A 23,141-nucleotide genomic window follows, 5' to 3' on the forward strand; every position below is an offset into this window, starting at 1 on the left:
AAAGCCCCGTGTCAGGAGTGAGTTACCCCAGGCAGGAATTCAGCCCAGCGGAGAAACAGGTCCCGAGTCTCTCTTCTAGCCGGACGCTGCAGAAACCAGGGGTTTTAACACCAGCTTTGTGCCTCCCTTGGCCTGGGGTCCCCAGGCTGTTCCCCTTCCCCCCATCACATCCTCATCCTCAGGCCCCCCGCCCCAGGGGGTGTAGCCTCGACCACACCCAGGAATCCCGGTGCCGGGGGCTATTTCCAGCTGGCAGGATCCAGCAGCCTCCTGGTGTTGGCCAGGCACTCGGATTGCGCTTGTGTGAGCAGCGGGGGGACAGGCAGCGGTCTGGGCCACGGGAGTGGGGCAAGGGCCTCGGGAACCCAGTCCGGGCAAGGAGAGGCCAGCATGAGGCCTGTTTATGGTTCATAGGTCTGTCCCGGCCCTCTGCACAGTCGGCGGGGGTGGTGGTGGGGGGAGAGATTCCATCCCCAGTGCTTCAAATTCATTATTGTTTATAGTTAATATTAAAAGGGAAAAAGAGACAAAAGGCGTGAGCCAGCAGGAAGGGGAGTGGAGAACTAATAGACTGGAATGTGGAGCTGATGAGATAAGGGGGCTGCTGGTTACTTCTCCTGTGCCGACAGGCCACACAAAGGCTACATCTACACAGGGATAAAAAACCCCTGGCTGGCCCAGGTCAGCTGACCCGGGCCAGCCATGGTTGTGCAGCTTTTCTCCCTTTGTAAACGTACTCTCCAATCCCAGCCTGGCTTCTCTGACCACACACACACACACACACACACACACACACACACACACACACACACACACACATGTCTCTCCCCGAGGCTCTGACCAGGGAGGTTATGTCAACGTCCCACCGGTGGTCCGAGCTGCACGTTCTCTCCAGGTCACTGAGGGAGCAGCGCCCATGCCTGGTGTGTTCACTCCACAGCCCTCCTCCTCTGAGACGTCAGGCAGGGCTGCCCCTCCTGCATGCACCGGAGCCTGGAGCGAGTTCGCTGACCAAACCCCGACACCGAGCTGTCCCCCTGCGTCAGAGCAGGCCTGGCAGCCGGTGCCCCAACTGGGGATGTGACAGGGAGGGGCACTCGCTGAAGTGAGGGAGCACGCTGGTGGGCAGGCCCGGGGGGGGCATAACTGGGAGGCTTAGAACATGCTCTCACCACATTAATATCAGCAAGACTCATTGCTGGAGGCAAGAGGGCACAGAGCATGTGGGGGCACGGCTGAGGAGGACAGTGTGGGACTCAGCAGGTGAGCTATAGGTTTGCAAGCTGTAGAGAGTCATAATACCAAGCTCTCACACAGCACTTTCATCAGGCGATCTCTACATGCTTGGTAGGCGCTATCATTATCCCTACTGTACAGATGGGGAAACTGAGGCACAGAGCAGGGGAGTGACTTGCCCAAGGTCACCCAGCAATTCCGTGGAATGGCTAGACAGAGAGCCTGAATCCCAGTCCAATACTCTATCCGCTAGTGCACACTGCCCCCTGAGAAGCAGGGCCACCTGCCGCCAGGCCTTGTGGTGAGGATTGGTACAGCGGAGCGGTACCAGTATAAGGCAGTGCTAGTTTGGATGGGGGACAGAGTTAAACCACTTAGCTACGCCAAGTGTGACTGCTGGGAACCATTCACGCTTCAAACAGAACACAGACATCCCAAGGCTTAAAGCCTTAAGGCAAAGCTGCAGAAATTCTCTGGAGCCTGCATCCCAAGCAAGGGGGAAACATTCAGAGGCGAAGGCTGCAGACCAAGCATCTCAAACAGGTGAGTAGGAGAGAGGAGAAAGCCTACAAGGAAAGGAAGATGGGCCAGATCAGCAAAGAAAACTACCACTTGGAAGTCAGAAAGTGCAGGGGGAAAGTGAGAGCTGCCAAATGCCAAGCAGGATTAAAGGATTAAAGGAAATTCAAACCAAAGCTTTGTTTGATAGCTATATAAATAGAAAGGAATGAAGAAGTGGGACAGTTTAACACTGAGGGCGGGGTGGAGATTAAAGATAATCTAGGCCTGGCCCAACACCTAAATGAATACTTTGCCTCGGTTTTAATGAGGGTAATGAGGAGCTGAGGTACAGTGCCAGAGCAGCTAATGGGAACGAGGATATGAAAGTAGAAATTACCACATCGAAGGCGGAAGTCAAACTCATACAGCTTAATGGACTAAACTGGGAGCCTGCATAATCCCCATCCAAGAAAATTAAAGGAAATTGCAAGCCCAATTGCAAGGATTTGTAACAAATCCATAAACTCAGGGGTAAAACCCTCTGAGTGGAGAACTGAAAATATAGTACCTATTTCTAAGGAAGGGGGGAAAATGATCTGGGAAATTACAAGCCTGTTAGTTTGACCTCCATTGTATGCAAGGTCTTGGAACAAATTTTGAAAGAGAAAGAAGTTCAGGACATAGAAATAAACAGTAATTAGGAGAAAATACAACATCATGCCGGGCTGTATTAGCAGGAGTGTTGTAAGGAAGATATGAGAAGGAATTGTTCCACTCTACTCCACACTGATTAGGCCTCAGCTGGAATATTGTGTCCAGTTCTGGGCACCACGTTTCAGGAAAGATGTGGAAAAATTGAAGAAAGTCCAGACAAGAGCAACAAAAATGACGAAAGATCTAGAAAACATGACCTATGAGGGAAGATTGAAAAAAATGGGTTTGTTTAGTCTGGAAATTGGGTTTGTTTAGTCTGAACTGCCAGGCCACCTCTGGCAGTTCGCAGTTAATAGTCCCAGCACCTGTGAACTTGGAAGTTCATAGGCCTGGCAACTCCTGCCCTGGCAGTTCATTGCACCGGCACCTTTTGGCCTGGCATTTCTTAGGACAGGCACCTTTAGGCCTGGCAATTCAGAGCCCTTTTGTACATCTGGGACGGGCAGCTCAGAGCCCTGGCTCCTCTGGACTTGGTAGTTCAACGCTCTGGCACCTCTGAGCCTGGCAGTTCCTACCCCTGGCACCTCTGGGCATGGCTGTTAATACTCCCAGCACCTGGGAGCCTGGAAGTTCATAGATCCGGCAACTCCTGGCCTGGCAGTTCCTAGCCCTGGCACCTCTGAGCCTGTCAGGTGGGAGCCTGGGCACCTCTGGGCATAGAATTTCCTATTCCCAGCACCTCTGAGCCTGGCAGTTCATAGCCCCGGCATCTGCAGGTCTGGAAGTTCAGAGGTCTGGCAATTCTAGGCCAGGCAGTTCAGAGTCCTGCATCTGAGTCTGGCAGTTCATAGCCCTGGCACATTTGAGTCTGGCAGTTCCTAAACCCAGCAACTTTGGGCCTGGTAATTCAAAGACCCAGTGCTTCTGGGCCTGGCAGTTCCTAGCCCCAGCACCTTTGAGTATGGAAGTTCATAGCACCAGCACCTCAGGGCCTGGCAGCTCAGAGCCCCGGGACTTCCAGGCTAGGCACATCAGTTATGAATTTTTAAAAATTGCTTGAGCCCTGGAAGATCTTGTATTACAAATCAACCAGTGACGACACCCCAAGTGACTCACACCCCAGATTGCCTGGGATCACAGCTCCTAGCTCCCAGGCCTGTGCTCAGGCCACTCGGTTGCGCCACTTTGTTATGCGGTGCCTGGCTTACAGGGTCAGGTTCGAATCCCAAGACCATGAGGAGACAGAACCAGAATGAGCCTCGTGGCTGCTAGACGGGGCGATGAACGAACCCGCTCCATCCCCTCCATGAAATACCCACGGCCCTCCCACGCAGAACGGGCATCACAGCCCCCCTGCTCCAGACACGACAGGAACATGTGATGAGACAGTGCCCAGGTTGGCCATGAGCTGCGATACGAGCCTACACCCTGGCCCCCGCAGTGCCCCCCCATCCCCTCAGTTCCAGCTGGCTTTGATCTGTTTGGGGGGGTTGTGGGGGGACACTTCCCTGACACACAGTCACGTGTCCCCCAGGGAGGGTAGAGATGGCTTCCCCGGCCTCACCGAATGCCACGGGGGGGTGGGGGTGGGTGCAGAGGTGGGGGGTGCTAGCAAGAGCAGACATGGGGGGCTGGCCTCTTTGGCTGCTCCTGCTATTTGGAAACAGCTGGGTCTCCTCTTCTCCCAGCTGCTGCTGCCCCCTGCTGGTGGCTGGTGATGATGCGTTTTTAAGCTCCCGGTCTGACCAGAAAACAGAAATATGCAGCAAGGAGGGGTGGGGGGGAGGACTGAGGTTCCCATGTGTAAAGGTATTTCGGTATTGCTGCGCTCAGTGTTGCAATGTCTAACAGATCTAGGAGCCAAAATCACAAGGACAGTGAATGGGATTTAGGCTCCAAGTGCCTAAATCTCTTGGGCTCCTAAATCCGTTAGGCCTTGTGCTGATGAGCACCGCAATTCCTAAATACCTTTGACAAAGTTGGGACTTCGGGCCTGCTCCTGCTCTCGCACCTGCTGGTGTAAATCAGGAGTGGCTCCACTTGGCCAGCAGGACTATGCTAGTCAGCGTTCGTGTCCAGTTAAAAGCAGAGGGCCAGACGCTCAGCGGCTGTCACTGGCCACAGGGCCACCGGTGGCCGCTGAGGTCAGGGAGCTCCGGCGGCTCACGCCTGCTGAAGCGCTGGCCCTGGTTGTTGCCATAGTAAGGATTTGGCCCACAGGACTTCACAAAGGGGTGATCCTGCACCACGGGAGGCAATGGGAGTTTTGTCCCCCCAGGTTTCCTGGCTCAAAGTGAGCTCAGCGAGAAGAGAGGCCAGCAGATGCTGGTGAATGTTCCTGTGCCTCATGGGACGAGACGGAGCCATTGGCTTCTCTCAGCCCAACCCGTAGCTAACCCCATCCCCGTTCCAATCCCTCACCGCCCCGCCCCTCGCGTTGTCATTCCCACCCGTGCAAAGAGACCCACACGGCCACTGTGCAGGTCGATACCCGCTTTGTGTTAGTGCGAAACGCTGCCCAAAGGGTACGGCAGCGATGAATGGGCCCCACCGGCCTGTCCCCCCATGCTCCGCAACAAGAGCCAGGCTCATTGCGCGGTCTGAGTCCCCCAGCTCACGTTCCTCTGCCGCCCCTACGGCTTATCCTATTGGCGCTAGGAAAGCTTACACAGCCAGGAAGGAGCCCATGTATCCTTGAGTGTGTGTATAACATGTAAATAGAAACCACAGCGAACCCTCCTCCTTGGCCACCAGCAGGCCTTGTTCCGTGCGGTGTCACCCGTGGCTAAGGCAGTGGGCTAGGAGCCAGGGGATCTCAGTGCTTTTCTTACCTCTGCCATTAAACACTGGGTGAGGTTGGGGAAGTCACAATTAATTAGTCTTAATTAATTAGCCTCTTAGAGTTGATATGGCGACTTCCACCTTTTCATGTTCTCTATGTATATATATCTATCTCCTTACTATATGTTCCATTCTATGCATCCGAAGAAGTGGGCTGTAGCCCACGAAAGCTTATGCTCAAACAAATGTGTTAGTCTCTAAGGTGCCACAAGTACTCCTGTTCTTTTTACAGCACTCCTCAGTGCCTCTGTTTTCCCCATGCAAAATGGGGATAATGATGCCCATCTTCCTACCCCAGTGCCCTCAGTCGAACCTTCCCACCGACCTTCCTGAGAGAGAGCGCTGTGTGTGCATGTGCTTCCTCTGTACAATCTGCCCCAGCTAGACGCACAAATGGCTGCTGTCTCTGCAGCCAGCCAGCCAGAGTTCTTAGGTATTTAAAGATAATGGAGCACAGAGACACCGGGGAGCGTAAGGGACCTCTACTCGGGAGCCGGGGGTGTAATTCCCAGCTGGAGGAGCCGGACACACTAGCTCGGATCGAGCTAGCGAAATAAAACTAGGCTGGAGCTGCGGCAGTGCCGGCGGTGGGAGGGGCTAGCTGCCCCGATTACATGTCTAGCATCTCAGATGGCTACCTAGGGTGGTTAGCCCCTCCTGGGGCTTGTGCTGCCTCTGTGTTTAGCCCGCCAGCTTGTGCAGAGCTAGCGTGGGTCTGTCTCCTCCAGTTGGGAATCACCCCGCCAGCTCCCGTGTGGAGGTGCCCTTGGGCTCAGCGACCTGAATGTTAACATGCCCAATGGAGTGAGGTGCCCAGGCTCCCCGCACAGTGCCCGGGGGGTGTTTGGCACCTGAGAATGGGATCCACACAAGCCATCGCGCTGAGCGGGGAGCTGCCAAAGCCAGCCAAAAGGAAATGCTTTGGAGAGGGAAGAAGGGAAGAAGGAGGATCCGGGGAACTACAGGCCAGTCAGCCTCACCTCAGTCCCTGGAAAAATTATGGAGCAGGTCCTCAAGGAATCAATTATGAAACATTTAGAGGAAAGGAAAGTGATCAGGAACAGTCAGCATGGATTCACGAAGGGGAAGTCGTGCCTGACTAACCTAATTGCCTTCTATGATGAGATAACTGGCTCTGTGGATGAGGGGAAAGCAGTGGATGTGTTATTTCTTGACTTTAGCAAAGCTTTTGATACTGTCTCCCACAGTATTCTTGCCACCAAGTTAAAGAACTATGGGCTGGATGAATGGACTGTAAGGTGGATAGAAAGCTGGCTAGATCGTCGGGCTCAACGGGTAGTGATCAATGGCTCCATGTCTAGTTGGCAGCTGGTTTCAAGTGGAGTGCCCCAAGGGTCGGTCCTGGGGCCGGTTTTGTTTAATATCTTTATTAATGATCTGGAGGATGGTGTGGACTGCACTCTCAGCAAGTTTGCAGATGACACTAAACTAGGAGGCGTGGTAGATACACTAGAGGGTAGGGATCGGATACAGAGGGACCTAGACAAATTAGAGGATTGGGCCAAAAAAAACCTGATGAGGTTCAACAAGCACAAGTGCAGAGTCCTGCACTTAGGACGGAAGAATCCCATGCACTGCTACAGACTAGGGACCGAATGGCTAGGTAGCAGTTCTGCTGAAAAGGACCTAGGGGTCACAGTGGACGAGAAGCTGGATATGAGTCAACAGTGTGCTCTTGTTGCCAAGAAGGCTAACGGCATTTTGGGCTGTATAAGTAGGGGCATTGCCAGCAGATCGAGGAACGTGATCGTTCCCCTTTATTCGACATTGGTGAGGCCTCATCTGGAATACTGTGTCCAGTTTTGGTCCCCACACTACAAGAAGGATGTGGAAAAATTGGAAAGAGTCCAGCGGAGGGCAACAAAAATGATTAGGGGTCTGGAGCACATGACTTATGAGGAGAGGCTGAGAGAACTGGGATTGTTTAGTCTCCAGAAGAGAAGAATGAGGGGGGATTTGATAGCAGCCTTCAACTACCTGAAGGGGGGTTCCAAAGAGGATGGAGCTCGGCTGTTCTCAGTGGTGGCAGATGACAGAACAAGGAGCAATGGTCTCAAGTTGCGGTGGGGGAGGTCCAGGTTGGATATCAGGAAAAACTAATTCACTAGGAGGGTGGTGAAACACTGGAATGCGTTACCTAGGGAGGTGGTGGAGTCTCCTTCCTTGGAGGTTTTTAAGGCCCGGCTTGACAAAGCCCTGGCTGGGATGATTTAGCTGGGAATTGGTCCTGCTTTGAGCAGGGGGTTGGACTAGATGACCTCTTGAGGTCCCTTCCAACTCTGATATTCTATGATTCTATGATTCTATGAGAGTGGCGAGAGCCCCGCCCTCCAAGGGACCCAGGAGCCTACATCTGGGACGGATGGACACACCTCCTTCTGCCGGGGATTAACAGCCATGGAGCCGTCCCCGGAGCTCAGAACTAGGTAGATTTGGATGTGGAGGACCCTGGTTCAAGTACCCCCCTCTGCCTGAGAGGAGCAGAGCCTTGATCCGGCGTCTCCAACCCAAGTGGACCGCTAACCACTGGGCTATGGAATATCCTGGGGTGTCTCACTCGCTCCTGTCGAAGCTCTGTCATTATTCATTGGAGCAGAGACCTGAACCGGACTCTCCCATTTCCCCGAGGAGCCCCCTGGCCCCGGGGCTATGCATTGTGTTACTCAGTGAGGGCAGAGCGCTGGAGAGGGCAGGGGCCACTGACAGACGAGGCACTCCAGTGACCGGCTGCTGACGGAGAATGTGGCTGGATGGTGCACAGGGCCAAGCAGGATGTTCCAGACCCTGAGAGGCTGAGAACCACCAACTTGTTTCACCGATGCCAATGAGTGTGTCGTGGGTCATGCCGTGGTATGGGGAGGAGCCAGGCGGAGTATTGGGTGGTTACAATGGGGGCCCGAGCCTTGTTAGGGATCACGCAGGAGACTCAGCAGACATCTGCCTCTCTAGTGAACCCTACAGCATTACCCCTTTAAGTGCCTCCAGCACATCATCTGCTCCAGAAACACGCGTTCACAGTGAAAAGCCCACCGAGGCCTGATCAGAAACTGTAAGTGGAGGAATGGGCAGGCAGGGTGAACCACTCCCTGCCGAGAGAATGATTCCTCTCCATCCGACTCAGCTGGCTGTCTAGCAATCTACTGTCAGAGGGGGAGCCGTGTTAGTCTGAAGCTGTAAAAAGCAACAAAGGGGCCTGTGGCACCTTTAAGACTAACAGAAGTATTGGAGCATAAACTTCACCCCCGAAAGCTCATGCTCCAATACTTCAGTTAGTCTTAAAGGTGCCACAGGCCCCTCTGTTGCTTTTCGCAATCTACTGCGCTTCTTCATCTGCATGATCGTCCCTTTCCTCCTCTTCCTCTCCGCCCACAGAGGCCTTTGCTGGAGCTGCTCCGGTTTCCTGCTTTCTGGGGTTTTGACTTGAGCTGCTTTTCTTGAACCTCACTGCATCAGAACGTTCTTCCTTCAGGCTGGGTCCTTCCATGGTCTCCATCCACGTCGAATCAGAGCCTTGCTCAAGGACGGTGCTCCCAGGAGAGAGGGAAGGATTGTCTCCATTTTACAGATGGGGAATGGAGGGGCAGGGTGGATTAATGGACTTGTCCAAGGACACACCTAGAGTCAGTGGCAGAGCTGAAATCATTAACTATTATTATTATTTATCATTTGTATTGTGGTAGCACTTAAAGCAAGGGTTGGCAAAGTATGGCCCATGGGGGGACCGTCCTGCCAGGCCCCCGAGCTCCTGGCCCGGGAGGCTCAGCCCCCGGCCCCTCCCCTGCTGTCCCCCCTTCCCCGCAGCCTCCGCGCGCTTGCTCCGCTGCTGGCGCAATGCTCTGGGCGGTGCGGCTATGCGCTCCTGGGGCAGCGCAGCGGCAGAGCCCGGCCTGACCCGGTCTGTGCTGCGCGGTGGCGGCGGCGGCATGGCCTGGCTCCAGGGGGCAGGGAGCAGGGCGGGTTGAATAGAGGGCAGGGGAGTTCGGGGTGGTGGTCAGGGGGCGGGGGTGTGGATAGGGGTCGGGGCGGTCGGGGCAGTCAGGGAGAACATAGGCTTGAATGGGGACAGGGGTCCCAGGGGGCAGTCAGGAAGGAGGGGAGATTGGATGGGGCAGCAGGGGTCTGGGGGTGGTCAGGAGAAAGGGAGCGTGTGTGTGTGTATGGGGCAGGGGTCCCAGAGGGGCCATCAGGGAACAGGGGGGGTTGGATGGGGCAGGAGTCCTGGGGGGGGAAGATAGGAGCTGGGGGCTGGGCCACGACCCCCTCCCCTAACCGGCCCTCCATACAATTTACGAAACCCGATGCAGCCCTCAAGCCAAAAAGTTTGCCCGCCCCTGACTTAAAGGCTACAGCCAAGGTGGGTATTAAAACCAGACCATGTCTGGCGTCCTGGGACTGTTGGACATTCCTGACAGCCTGTGACCCAGTGGCATTTACTCAGCACGACGCAAGAAGATGATCCCACTTTCTCGCTGGACAGGCCTGGGGTGAGAGAGACTGTGGCTCTGTGCACTGCAGCGACACGGCAAATCACGCTGACAAGCCGAAATACACAAAGCAGCACAGAGCTGGGCTCTCTGTACCAAGGACTCCTTGGCTGACTGGGGGCAAGTTATTCCAGCCAAGATTTTCAAAAGTGTCTCATCATGTGGGACGTCTCTGGCTTTGACTGCAGAACTTCACACACACACACACACACGACTCCTCATCAGAGGGTGGCCGCTCAGCCGATTCTGAAAAGATCACCATTTAAGGTATCTCAAGTAGTGCCCCCCAAAATGGAGACTCCCCAAAATCACTAGTCCCCTGTCTGTGCCTCAGTTTCCTCTGCCATGAAAAAGGAGATTCTAATGCTTTCCCGCGTTGCAGTGGGAACGTAGCTCCATGAAGGTGCATAGAGCATTTCAGACCTGGGTGGAAGGTGCTATCTGTGGGCAAAGCAAATGTAACCCCCACGGAGCTAACCTAGGTCCCTGGGGCTCCCTGTGCTGGTAACTCAGAGAGGTGCATGCTGTTGGGGGCGGGAGGGGAGCCACTGCAGGCTCAGAGTCTGCTCAGCAACCAATAGGGAGTGAGATGCCCTATGGCATCCCCTCATTACAGAAGGGATGTGGACAAATTGGAGCGAGTCCAGTGGAGGGCAACGAAAATGATTAGGGGGCTGGGGCACATGACTTATGAGGAGAGGCTGAGGGAACTGGGATTTTTTAGTCTCCAGAAGAGAAGAATGAGGGGGGATTTGATAGCAGCCTTCAACTACCTAAAAGGGGGTTCCAAAGAGGATGGAGCTCGGCTGTTCTCAGTGGTGGCAGATGACAGAACAAGAAGCAATGGTCTCAAGTTGCAGTAGGGGAGGTCTAGGTTTGATATTAGGAAACACTATTTCATTAGGAGGGTGGTGAAGCACTGGAATGGGTTAGCTAGGGAGGTGATGGAATCTCCATCCTTAGAGGTTTTTAAGGCCCAGCTCGACAAAGTCCTGGCTGGGATGATTTAGTTGGTATTGATCCTCCTTTGAGCAGGGGGTTGGACTACATGACCTCCTGAGGTCTCTTCCAACCCTAATCTTTTATGTTTCTATGATTCTATGAATGGCACTCGTCAGGGCAGGGACTGTCTGTGACCAGGTGTTTGTACAGCACCCGGCACACTGGTTCACTTTCTCCTCTTTTTGTTAGATTGGCTGCTGCGAGCCCAGCTTCCCCTATGTCCCTAAGGCTCCATGTGGAGTCCCAGTTCTACTCAATGATTGTTTTATTATTAATAATCATGGTACATTTAAAAAATAAAAGCGGTGTGTGGCAGCTGGAGAAATGAGCATGAAGCGACTGCCCTCCGGCGCTCAGGGGCCCCTCACGTGGAAGACCCTGGTCACCCGACTGCGGATCTGCTTGGTTTTCACCCCGTACACGATGGGGTTCAGCATGGGCGGCATCAGGAGGTAGAGGTTGACCAGCAGGATGTGGACGGGGAGGGGGACGCTCTGGCCAAACCGGTGCGCCAGGAAGGAGAAGAGCCCAGGGACGTAGAACACGAGGATGATGCAGACATGGGATGTGCAGGTGCTGAGAGCCTTGAGCTGGGCCTGGCTGGAGGGGAGGACGAAGACAGCCCGGAGGATCATCACGTAGGACAGAGCAATGGACATGCCATCCAGCCCCCCCACCAGCAGGGCCACAACCAGGCCATATGCTGCATTGACCGTGGTGTCTGCACAGGCCAGCTTCACCACGGCCATGTGCTCGCAGTAGGAGTGGTGGATGATGTAGGCCTGGCAGAATGGCAGCTTCCCGAGGAGCAAGGGCAAGGGGGCTATCACAACGAGGCCTCTGACCAAGACCAGCAGCGCTATCTTGGCCACCATACTGGTTTTCAAGATGGCTGCATGCCGGAGGGGGTTGCAGATGGCCACGTAGCGGTCTAACGCCATGGCCACCAGGATGCCCGACTCCACCAGCGAGGAAGCATGGACGAAGAACATCTGGGTGAGGCAGGCGTGGAACTCAATCTCCCTGTCTCCGAGCCAGAAGACACTCAGCATTTTGGGCAGGGTGGACGTGGACAGGACCAGGTCGGTGATGGTCAGCATGGCCAGGAAGAAGTACATGGGTTCATGCAGGCTGGGGTCCGTCCTTATAACAATCAGAACAATGCCGTTCCCCAGCAAGGCCACGATATACATGGAGCACAGAGGGATCCCAACCAAGTGCTGTGTGGATTCAAGCCCCGGTATGCCGACCAGGAGGAACGTGGGAGGTCTGAGGCTGCTGTTGTTCATGGGTGACATGATCTGCTGAGGGCCACATCTGACTCGCGCAGAACAGCTCCGGAGACCTGCAAGTGATTAATAGAGTGTGTGACGGCCTTGTGCGTGCAAAGAATGGCTAGTCAGCTGGCTGGCTGTGAGCCAGGGTAGTTCTACGGCTGATCTCCATGACAGTTCTCGGGGCCTGGGGCTGTGAGTCACCTCGTCACCCCTGGCCTCCAGTGTGAAGGAGTCTTGTCTCTGTCTGTCTGCGGTCAGCTCCCTGGCCCCACCAGCCTTCAGCCACTCACGCCCTCTCCTCCAGGCCAGCCCAGGCCTCTCTCTGCCTGGCAGAGTAACTGGTACCCCCATTCCTTTCACTCTGTCCCCTGTAATATCCAGCCCCCGACACTGGCTACTCAAAGACATCCCATATCCTCGGCCCCAGCCGGGAGGGGAACCACCGGCCTGTCCTGGCGATTTTTGTTTCGGTTTGTTTTCAAGGCCAGCCCCAAGCGCTCCACCCCCAAAGCAGCTCTGCCCCTTGGAGAGCTGCGGGCTCCGCACCCGCCAGGACAGTGTGTCACTAGGGCGGTGCGGGGGCGTCTCTGAATCACCGCACACCAGCCATTGTCCGAGGCAGGACGAGGACCTGGGCACATCACTGCGTCAGGGACTGTAAGGCATGAAGGGGCTGTTGTGATTGTGATTGTCCTGGGGCTCGTCTTCCTCCTCAGAAATGTTCCCAGCTCTGGGAAGGTGACCAATGCGGAGCTTCCACCATATTCTCCCTGTACACACACACACACAGGTACAGCACACAAACACACACATACAGACACACACATACAGCACACACGCACACACGCAGACATATGCATGTGCATACACAATACACCCACACCCACACACACGCCCAGCACACACACACATACACACACACAGACATATGCATGTGCATACACAATACACCAACACACACACACACATACAGTACACACACACACACACACACACACACACAGACATATGCATGTGCATACACAACACACAAAAACACATACAGCGCACACACACAGCACACACACAGCCTTTTCACCCACCCACACAACACCACACAGGCGCACACATATACACACACACATACATTACATACACACACACGTACAGCACATACACACACACGTCTGTGAGCATACACAACAAACAAACACACACGCACCATGCACACACAAAGTGTATGCTCTCACACACACACCACAGCATGCACATACACCACACAGACACACAGACACACACATGCACAGCACACACAGCATGTGCACACACAGAACCCACACACAGCATTTGCACCCTCAAACACAAGATGGCATGCACACACCCACACACATGAACAGCACACACATCATGTGCACACACAACACACACACACAGCATGCAGAAACACCCACACAGTATGTGGGCATGCACACATGGGTGTGCACACATACACCGCACATGCGCACACACATATGCGCAGCGCACACATCATGTGACCAGGCACACACAAAGACACATACATGCATGTGCAGACACAAGCACAGAGCCCAGGAGGGAGGCAGGTAACTGTTTGAAGTTGTCAGACTATTCACTTGCTTATCTGGGCTAAATTTTGAAACAAATGTTCTTCCTAAACCCTATAGACGCTTCCCTGTGCCGTGCAAGCCAAACCTGTTTCAGTGACTCCTGCTCCCCGGGGACACACAAGCCCCTTTCAGCGGGCTCCGTCCCTCTGCTCAGTAAGACAGGCGTGAATAATGGCACCAAGTCCCCCCCAGCTCCCGCAGAACAGTCCTCTCAGTGGACGGCTCCGAACACAGGCTGGGAACGGACGCGTCTGCCAGGCTTGCTACAATGGGGATGGTTATAAATCAATGTCAGCAAATCCCAGCAGAATCTCCACATGCGCCTTGAGTCTCCAGGGACTACAGTGTTTTCTGAAAGCAAAATGTGTCTTTAAAGACTGAAGGGCTAAGAAGAAATTAACACTCTTGTTCCCCTTGGGGGTGTGAAATGCCTCTGCTTAGCTATCTGGCAGCAGGACCTCCCGCCACGCTGTCATCTGCAGAGCTGGGGCTGTCACCTCTATGTCTGGCAGCAGTGACATTGGCCCTGCCGTAATTCTGCAGGCAGTGGCCATCGAGCCTTGCACTAGAAACCCTCTGCTGAAAAGTGAATAATAAGTCAGTGGATTTCTGCAGGACCAGACAACTTGAGCCCAAGAGTACTAAAGGAGTTGGCCAAGAAGCTCTCTGAGATATTTTTAACAAATCTTGGAGCACTGTGGAAGTTTCAGAGGACTGGAAAAAAGCCAGTGCTGTGCCAATGTTTTAGAAAGATAAACAAGATACACAGATAACTTTAGGCCAGACCCCAATCCAGGAAAAAAACCATGGTAAAGGTGATAGGGGATGCAATCAGTAAAGCTTTGAAGGATGGCATAATCAACGCCGAGCAGCATGGCTTCATGGGAAATAGGGCTTGCCATACAAACTAGCTGTAGTTTTGTGATGAGATCACAAGTTTGGTTGGTAAGAAAAACTGTATTGACATCCCAGACTGAGGCGAGCTTTGAGCAGCACAGCTGTACTGATGCAGTGACACCCCAGATAGGTGGCAGCCAGCATGGCCAGGAAGATGCCCATGGGCCCCTGGACGCGGTGCTGGCTTTGGATGATGACCAGAAGGATGCCGCTTCCCAGCAGAGCAGAACGGAAGGGCGATCCAGGAGAGCACGGCCTCCAGGCCAGGGATCCCGAGGAGAGTGAATGTCGAGGGGCTGGAGGAGGTGTCATTGGGGGCTGGCGTGGCACTCTGCAGGTCCCCCGGTCACGCTGCAGAAAGGCTTTGTCGCTCCCTGCAAAATGCAGTCACAGTATTTGGTCTCTAGGAGTCACACACTAAACGCTTCGTGGTGACTCTAGGGCCCAGAGTCTAGACCTGCGACTCCCTGCCTAGCTAGCAGGTTAGCTCTGGTGGTAGCCGCTGGTGCTTTTGGTACCAAAGGACCTGGGTTCAGCATGGTGGCTCTGTGTCTGTGGCATTGGCTGGCTACACAGGACTTGATACAAGCTGAGTAAGGCCTGTAACTTGTGGCTCTGTGGCTTTAACACCAGTAGGAGAGCCCTGCAGGTGGAAGTCCTCCAGCCAATGAGAGTGAAGGCACAATTCCCCAATACGCTGCTCCCTGCCTCACCCTGCTATGGACGACCCCGTCTGGACCTGGGCTCTTCAGTCCTTGGCCTCTGTGACATTGTGGCAAAGGGTTCACTCTTCTTTATGGGCAACTCCTGTCTCAGACCTGACAAACTCGCTACACCTAATATCCCCCTTTGCTGGTATTTCTCCATAAAGGGCAGCATGTGAGGTCTCTGCTGAAAGCTGGTAACTTACTGAGACTCACCATCCCTATGAGATGTGCGCAGGGCCAATAGTTCAGGGCTAGTGTAACTGTGTGGAGAATTATGGCCTGATGGCCTTGGAGTGAAAGTGAGCCACGTTGCGAGAGCCTGATGGAAACCATTACAAACAAACTATAATCATCGAAGCCATGTTGTGGGAGATCAGGCATGTTACCGCAGACAGAGGCTGGCCCCGTCTGTGAACAAAGACAAAAGTCTGATTCAGTCTGTCACAGGGTGGAGGGAGACACCGAGGAGGAAGGTGGCGGAGCCGGGGTGCTGGGTGAAAGCCTGAGGCCCGGCTCCTTGGGGCCAGCAAACACTTCAGGAGACCGACCTTCGGAGTGAGCCAAGTGATCAGTGAGAAAAGGGAGCTATTCACAGGCCTTGGCCCTAGGTGGCATTTTCTGACTGTGTTTGGTACGTACCCATTTGCTCCCACCACTCACGCTTGTTTCTATTTGACTCTCTTCCTTCAATTCATTTCCTTTTGTTTTCCTGCTACAGAAGCGATGGGCTAAGGGAAAACTGGTCAACTGGGGTCTCACCGCTCCAGAGGGTCTGGGATTTCTTTGGGGAGCCAGAGGTCGAGGGCTGGATACCACAAGGGAATGTGCATCTACAGGCAACCGGCCTGGCTGGCCCAGCTCGGAGGAGAGGGCTCAGAGGCTGGTAGGGAGCTAACAGCCAGCTGGCACACACACAACTCCCTCACCCAGAGCAGTGCTTCTCAACCTGTTTAGCATTGTGGGCCACATATGCGGCCCACAATGTGTTAAGTGGGCTGCAGGTTGAGAACCGCAGTGCCACCCACCCTGAAACCGCTCACAGTCCCCTATGCCCAGCGCCCCCATCCAGAGCGGGGCCAGCACTGGAATCCTGGGTGTGGCCTGGGCAGTGGGACTACACCATCGCTGCTGCACTGGGCAGGGCAGCAGCGGGGACCCGGACCCCGAACCTGCACCAGCGGGAACTTGGACCCCACACCTGCCACCATGCGGGGCCGGGCAGCAGCAGGGACCCGGACCCCGAACCCACAGCAGCAGGGACCCACCACCGTGCAGGGACCTGGAATCTGAACCCACCGCGCGGGGCCAGGCAGCAGTGGGGATCCAGACCCCAAGTCCCCCACCATGGCCACCACCGCGCAGGGCTGGTCAGCAGCGGGGATCCGGACCCTGCACCTGCCACCATGCGGGACGGGCAGCAGCGAGGACCTGAACCTGCCGCCGCCACCACCACCACCATGCGGGGACCTGGACCCTGAACCCACCATCTAACCCCTCTCAGAAATGCGGGCAGCCTCCTCTCCTGGACAACAATCCGGTACTTCGCCTTGCTGAGCTCAGCCAGGTCCGGGAGAAGGATGTGACTGTGCCCAGCGTAGGAAACAACACCCCCAGCCCGATTCCTGGCTCTGCTCTGGGGAGCAGCCAGCCCCTCTCTGCACCCAGCCCCCCACTCCCCCAGCCAGGATGTGGTGCAAGTTCTTCGGTGCCTGTGCAAGTCCTACCAGGGACCACCCCCTCGCTGGAGTGGTGTACAGACACAGAGACACCTAGTGGCTGAATCATATACTGCACGTGACCGTAATTACAGGGGCTAGTGTTGAACAAATGCTATATAGGTAGTTTCCATCTCTTGTTTATTTGTTAACCATAAAAGTCCATATAGAAAATGTAACCAGCGGCCCAGGAAGGCCTTGTGGATGCGGAGCACCTGTGGAAATCAGGATGCTTTGGGTTCCTAAACGTGCATGGATGTGCACCTAGCCCAGGATCCTGGCTCTGACAGTGGCTGGTTAGGTTAAAAACATGAATTTATATTCTTACTGTGTTACCTACTTTGCAGATGGAGAGAGCCCATCCAGACTCCTGGTTTCTCTCTGAGCTCTGGGGCAGGGAGTGGGGTCTAGAACATTAAAGCGAGGGGCAGAGACATTTGGGATCTATATCAGAACATCTGAACGGGCAAACTGGGTAGCTGCAGTTACATAGATTCATAGATTCTAGGACTGGAAGTAGGGTGACCAGACAGCAAATGTGAAAAATCGGGACAGTGGATTGGGGGGTAATAGGAGCCTATATAAGAAAATACCCCAAAATCGGGACTGACCCTATAAAATCGGGACATCTGGTCACCCTAACTGGAAGGGTCCTCGAGAGGTCATCGAATCCAGTCCCCTGCCCTCGTGGCACGACCCAATACTATCTAGACCATCCCTGATAGACATTTATCTAATCTACTCATAAATATCTCCAGAGATGGAGATTCCACAACCTCCCTAGGCAATTTATTCCAGTGTTTAACCACCCTGATAGTTAGGAACTTTTTCCTAATGTCCAAACTAGACCTCCCTTGCTGCAGTTTAAGCCCATTGCTTCTTGTTCTATCCTTAGAGGCTAAGATGAACAAGTTTTCTCCCTCCTCCTTATGACACCCTTTTAGATACCTGAAAACTGCTATCATGTCCCCTCTCAGTCTTCTCTTTTCCAAACTAAACAAACCCAATTCTTTCAGCCTTCCTTCATAGGTCATGTTCTCAAGACCTTTAATCATTCTTGTTGCTCTTCTCTGGACCCTCTCCAAATTCTCCACATCTTTCTTGAAATGCAATGCCCAGAACTGGACACAATACTCCAGTTGAGGCCAACCAGCGCAGAGTAGAGCAGAAGAATGACTTCTCGTGTCTTGCTCACAACACACCTGTTAATGCATCCCAGAATCATGTTTGCCTTTTTGCAACAGCATCACACCGTTGACTCATATTTAGCTTGTGGTCCACTATAACCCCTAGATCCCTTTCTGCCGTACTCCTTCCTAGACAGTCTCTTCCCATTCTGTATGTGTGAAACTGATTGTTCCTTCCTAAGTGGAGCACTTTGCATTTGTCTGTGTTAAACTTCATCCTGTTTAACTCAGACCATTTCTCCAATTTGTCCAGATCATTTTGAATTATGACCCTGTCCTCCAAAGCAGTTGCAATCCCTCCCATTGGAGGCAGTTCGTATCATCTGCAAACTTAATAAGCATACTTTCTATGCCAATGTCTAAGTCGTTGATGAAGATATTGAACAGAGCCGGTCCTAAAACAGACCCCTGCAGAACCCCATGAAAGCTTTCACAAGCCACTCATGAACCAACAATAGAGAGGCTCCAGCTACTTCCCCCCAGCTCCCCAGAACTGTACCTTCTTACCCTGGTAAGAGCCTAACCAGTGTTAGTTTATTATCCAGTCCACCCTTCTCCCCGTGCGGGGAGAACATTGCATCAGCCCCAGTTCCTGAGCAGATTTCCTTTTTGCATTTCAAACAACGCACTGTATTAACAAAAACAACGAGGAGTCCGGTGGCACCTTAAAGACAAACAGATTTATTTGGGCATAAGCTTTCGTGGGTAAAATACCCACTTCTTCAGATGCGTGGAGTGAAAATGACCGATGCAGCCTGGACAGTTGTCTCACAGCTGGAGCTCTATCCCCCTCCCTTCCTGAGGTGCTGTTGCATCCAGCTGCAGAGTTACTGGAACCCTCATCCACCTCCACAGAGTTTCTAAGATTCCATCACCTTCTTTGGGCTCCCTTCTGGGACACACCTCCCTATGCTCCCTAGAGCGGGATCTATCCCTGGTTCATGTGTGCCAGGCTTGCAGCTCACAGCTGATACAGCCTTCTCCCTGCCAGGCAATATGCTCCCCTCCATTTCAGAGGGAACACCGCCTTCAGCTGCAGGGCAGGAGCCAGTCTCAACCACAAATACAGCTACCAAAATGGAGCTCAGTGTCATGTGGTTTAGTCACATGCCCTTGCATGTGATTCATAGCAGCCATTATCGATAGGCGGACTGAAGCGTTCCCAGGAAGGTTCACCAGGTGGGGGATGAGCTTCTCCTCAGGCCTATTGTTTCCCTTAATGGTCCATTACCCTGAATAGGCCCTTCACAACCAGCTGTCTAGACTGGAAGCATCCTGCCTTCTAGGTGTCACTCTAGTGCAGCCACATTTGAAATACAGATACATAGTCCATATTCATAACTCTTGATACAAAAATGAGACATGTGTACAAAGAGGATAATCATATACAGCAAATCATAACTTTTCCAATGAAACCTCACATGACATATTTTCTACAAGATACATCGTAATTATGTCATAATCACATCATAATCATACCACTATAATGAACATGTAGTGCAGAGTGGCATACCCATATCTAGGTAAACACAGTACAACACCTGCAAGCCATTTCCTGCCTCAGTGTCCTCACCACCCTGGAGCATAATTTGGGATTTGATCAAAGCCCTTGATGGTGTGACTGATGTGGTTGGGTCCTTCTCTGTCCCCATATCTACTCTAGCGACACCATCAGAGGACCCATCCACATCAGCCACACCATCAGGGGCTCGTTCACCTGCACATCTACCAATGTGATATATGCCATCATGTGCCAGCAATGCCCCTCTGCCATGTACATTGGCCAAACCGGACAGTCCCTCCGCAAAAGAAGAAATGGACACAAATTGGACATCAGGAATGGTAACATACAAAAGCCAGTAGGTGAACACTTCAATCTCCCTGGACATTCTATAACAGATTTAAAAGTCACTGTCATTGAACAAAAAAACTTCAGAAACAGACTTCAAAGACAAACAGCAGAACAAAAATTCATTTGCAAATTCAACACCATTAATCTGGGCTTGAATAGGGGCTGGGAGTGGCTGGCTCATTACAGAAGCAGCTTTGCCTCTCCTGGAATTGACACCTCCTCATCTATTATTGGGAGTGGACTACATCCACCCTGATTGAATTGGCCCTGTCAACACTGGTCCTCCACTTGCAAAGTAACTCCCTGCTCTCCATGTGTCAGTATATAATGCCTGCATCTGTAACTTTCACTCTATGCATCTGAAGAAGTTGGATTTTTTACCCATGGAAGTTTATGCCCAAATAAATCTGCTTGTCTTTAAGCTGCCACTGGACTCTGTTGTTTTTGTGGATACAGACTAACACAGCTACTCCGATACTTAAATAGCCACTGGAATCATGGTTAAAATTGATACACAACCCCTCCCAAAATCTGAAAGGGCTCCCTTGTGGCTGGGGAGGCAGAGCCAGGTGGAGATGATCCAGCAAGTGACAGAGGGAGGGGACGAGAAGAGCGAGCGACGGGGAGGAGCCTTGGGGAGAAGAAGCAGAGCAGTGGTGGAGCCTTAGCGGAAGAGGTGAGGCACGGGGCAGGGCCTCAGGGTCCAGATATCAGCAATTACAAAGATAACAACCCTATGAGTTCATGAGTTGTACACAGACCAATTCCCCAGTACACTCAGGTCAGGAAAGGGTTTAGTGTCGCTTTGACTATCCAGTCAGGGATTCAGGGAAGAGGGTCCGGCACCATGTCACCAGCCAGTTCTGTGTGGAGCTCAGTCTGAGAACAAGAGCACCAGGGGAAAACTTTAGGTCTCTTTACTCATAAAGAGACGGAGCAGCCTGTCTCGTATCTGTTTGGTCCTCACCCCGTAGATGATGGGGTTTAGCATGGGGGGCAGCAGGAGGTACACGTTGGCTGTGAGAATGTGAAAATGCTGGGGTATACTGTGGCCAAACCATTGCGTGAGGAAGGAGAAGAGAGCTGGGGTGTAAAAGGCTAAGATGGCACAGAGGTGGGAGCCGCAGGTCCCAAAAGTCTTGAACCGGGCGTCCTTTGTGGGGAGATTGAAGATGGCCCTGAGGATCTGGGTATAGGACATGGTGATACAAAATACATCCAGACCAATCCCAGAGAATACCAAAAAGAGGCCATAGTAAATACTGATGCTGATGTCAGCGCAGGCCAGCTTCACCACGGCCATGTGGTCACAGTATGTGTGGGGGACGATGTTGGTTCTGCAATATGTCCACTGCCTCGCCAGGAAGAGAAAGGGCAGTGCGAGCATGCTGCCGTGCAGCACCACAACCAGCCCAATCCTGGCCACCACGGGATTTGTCAGGATGGTGGAATGTCTCAGGGGGTCACAGATGGCCACGTAGCGATCCAAAGCCATGGCCAAGAAAAACCCAGACTCCATCACTGTGAAGCAGTGAATGAAGTAAGTCTGGGTGAGGCAGGCACTGAAATCGATCTCCCTGGAATTGAACCAGAAGATGCTCAGCATTTTGGGCAGGATGGATGTAGACAGGACCAGGTCGGTGATGGCCAGCATGCAGAGGAAATAGTACATGGGCCCATGGAGGCTCAGCTCCCTCTTCACGATGAACAGGATGGTGAAGTTCCCCAAGACGGCTATGGTGTACATGGTGCAGAAGGGGATGGAGATCCAGACATGGGCTGCCTCCAGGCCAGGAATGCCCAGCAGGATGAAGGTGGAGGGGTTGGTGAAGTCGGTTGTGTTGGAATCTGACATGGAGTAGGGGAGAAGGTGTCCAACACTGAGGCATAACGGTGTCTCCTGCATGTACCGTACGTTCCTCTGACTTCCTGTATGTGCCCGGGGTCTAGGGTGATGGTCGCAGTATAAATGCCTGGATGGAGAGACAATGTGAATATGCGACACTACATTCACTACTGGAGGCTGTTCTCATGGGTGAAGCAGATTGGTCTCTCTTCACACACTGAGAAATGATATTTTCATTATTCAGAGGAATGAATTATGAACAACAGACCCTACTGAAATAAAATTATTCTACACGAGTGTGGATAGTGGTTATCCATCATTAATCCTTAATACAATGAAACCCAAGCTAGAGAGTCCATGCTGTAGGGAGTTCCCCATTCACCCAGGTCCTCAAAAACTGAGTGGAAAAAACAAACCTTTGCCAAGCCATGTGCAAAGGGGAAACATCACAACTGGAACATACCTCAACAAAAAAACCTAGGCATCATTGATAGCAGCTCCACAGAAACACCTGCTCATTCACAGCAGTGGTCAAACAAAGACAATGTTCGGATGCTTAAGGAAGGGGATGGACATGCCCTCAGTTTTGGTCACTCAGTCTCTATAAAGGCTATAACAGATAGAAAGGGGATTTCTGAGACAGGCTATGAGAATTGGGGAGGCTGCCAGATGCAGACAGACTGAAAAGTCTGGGACTGTTTGGTTTAGAGAAGAGAAAAATAAGGGGGCTTATGATAGAGGAGAACAAAATAAACAATGGAACTGATTACATTCAAATGGACAAACAGAGAAGTGTTCCCAACCAGTAATAGCAATAGATACTTAGTGCTTCAAAAGGGCTAATTCCCCAAACCTGAGACAAAATATTATTAAAACTGATTGGGAGGAAAACTTTAGAAAGAAAAATTGGAATGATTACCACAGCCAAGAAAGTAGACAACTTTGGCTAAAAACCCAGTTCAGTGGCAAAGTGAAGGCAGTAATTGGGATGGAGGGGGGAGGAAGAAAGATATAAAAAGGGGAAATAGATAGCAAACAATACAAATTGGAATGTATGAAGTTGATAAGGGACGTGAAACTTATCAGAGAGAAATCTGTGCTTGGCAGGGCAAAGGATCACAAAAACGTGGTTATTATATTAAGAAGAAAAGAAATCCTAGAAAAGGTTTAGGCCAATTCGTAGAGGGAGAAAGGATGTGTTCAAGAAATATTTTAGTTCTGCATTTGGAAAGAAGCAGTATGAGGTACTCATATCACATGAGATGATGAAATACATATATATGAAAAAGCATATGCAGAACAGTACTGTGTTAATTT

At 52.5% G+C, this 23,141-nt stretch overlaps 2 protein-coding genes across 2 annotated transcripts; both read right to left on the bottom strand.

Moving 5' to 3' along the window:
- Positions 1–11,079: 11,079 nt before the first annotated feature.
- Positions 11,080–12,057, bottom strand: LOC128833063 (olfactory receptor 52L1-like). The gene has a single exon (XM_054020957.1). The coding sequence runs from the start codon at positions 12,035–12,037 to the stop codon at positions 11,093–11,095; it is 945 nt and encodes a 314-aa protein (XP_053876932.1). The 5' UTR covers positions 12,038–12,057; the 3' UTR covers positions 11,080–11,092.
- An 8,828-nt stretch (positions 12,058–20,885) lies between these two features.
- Positions 20,886–21,839, bottom strand: LOC128833067 (olfactory receptor 52E4-like). The gene has a single exon (XM_054020972.1). It carries the CDS (start codon positions 21,831–21,833, stop codon positions 20,886–20,888), a length of 948 nt encoding a protein of 315 aa, XP_053876947.1. The 5' UTR covers positions 21,834–21,839.
- Between the last annotated feature and the right edge of the window lie 1,302 nt (positions 21,840–23,141).

This window comes from Malaclemys terrapin, chromosome 1 (genome assembly GCF_027887155.1).
Source record: "Malaclemys terrapin pileata isolate rMalTer1 chromosome 1, rMalTer1.hap1, whole genome shotgun sequence".
NCBI lineage: Eukaryota > Metazoa > Chordata > Testudines > Emydidae > Malaclemys > Malaclemys terrapin.

Excerpts from the sequence above, each read along its gene's own strand:
- LOC128833067 (XM_054020972.1), bottom strand. The coding sequence starts at position 21,833 with ATGTCAGATTCCAACACAACCGACTTCACCAACCCCTCCACCTTCATC.
- LOC128833063 (XM_054020957.1), bottom strand. The coding sequence starts at position 12,037 with ATGTCACCCATGAACAACAGCAGCCTCAGACCTCCCACGTTCCTCCTG.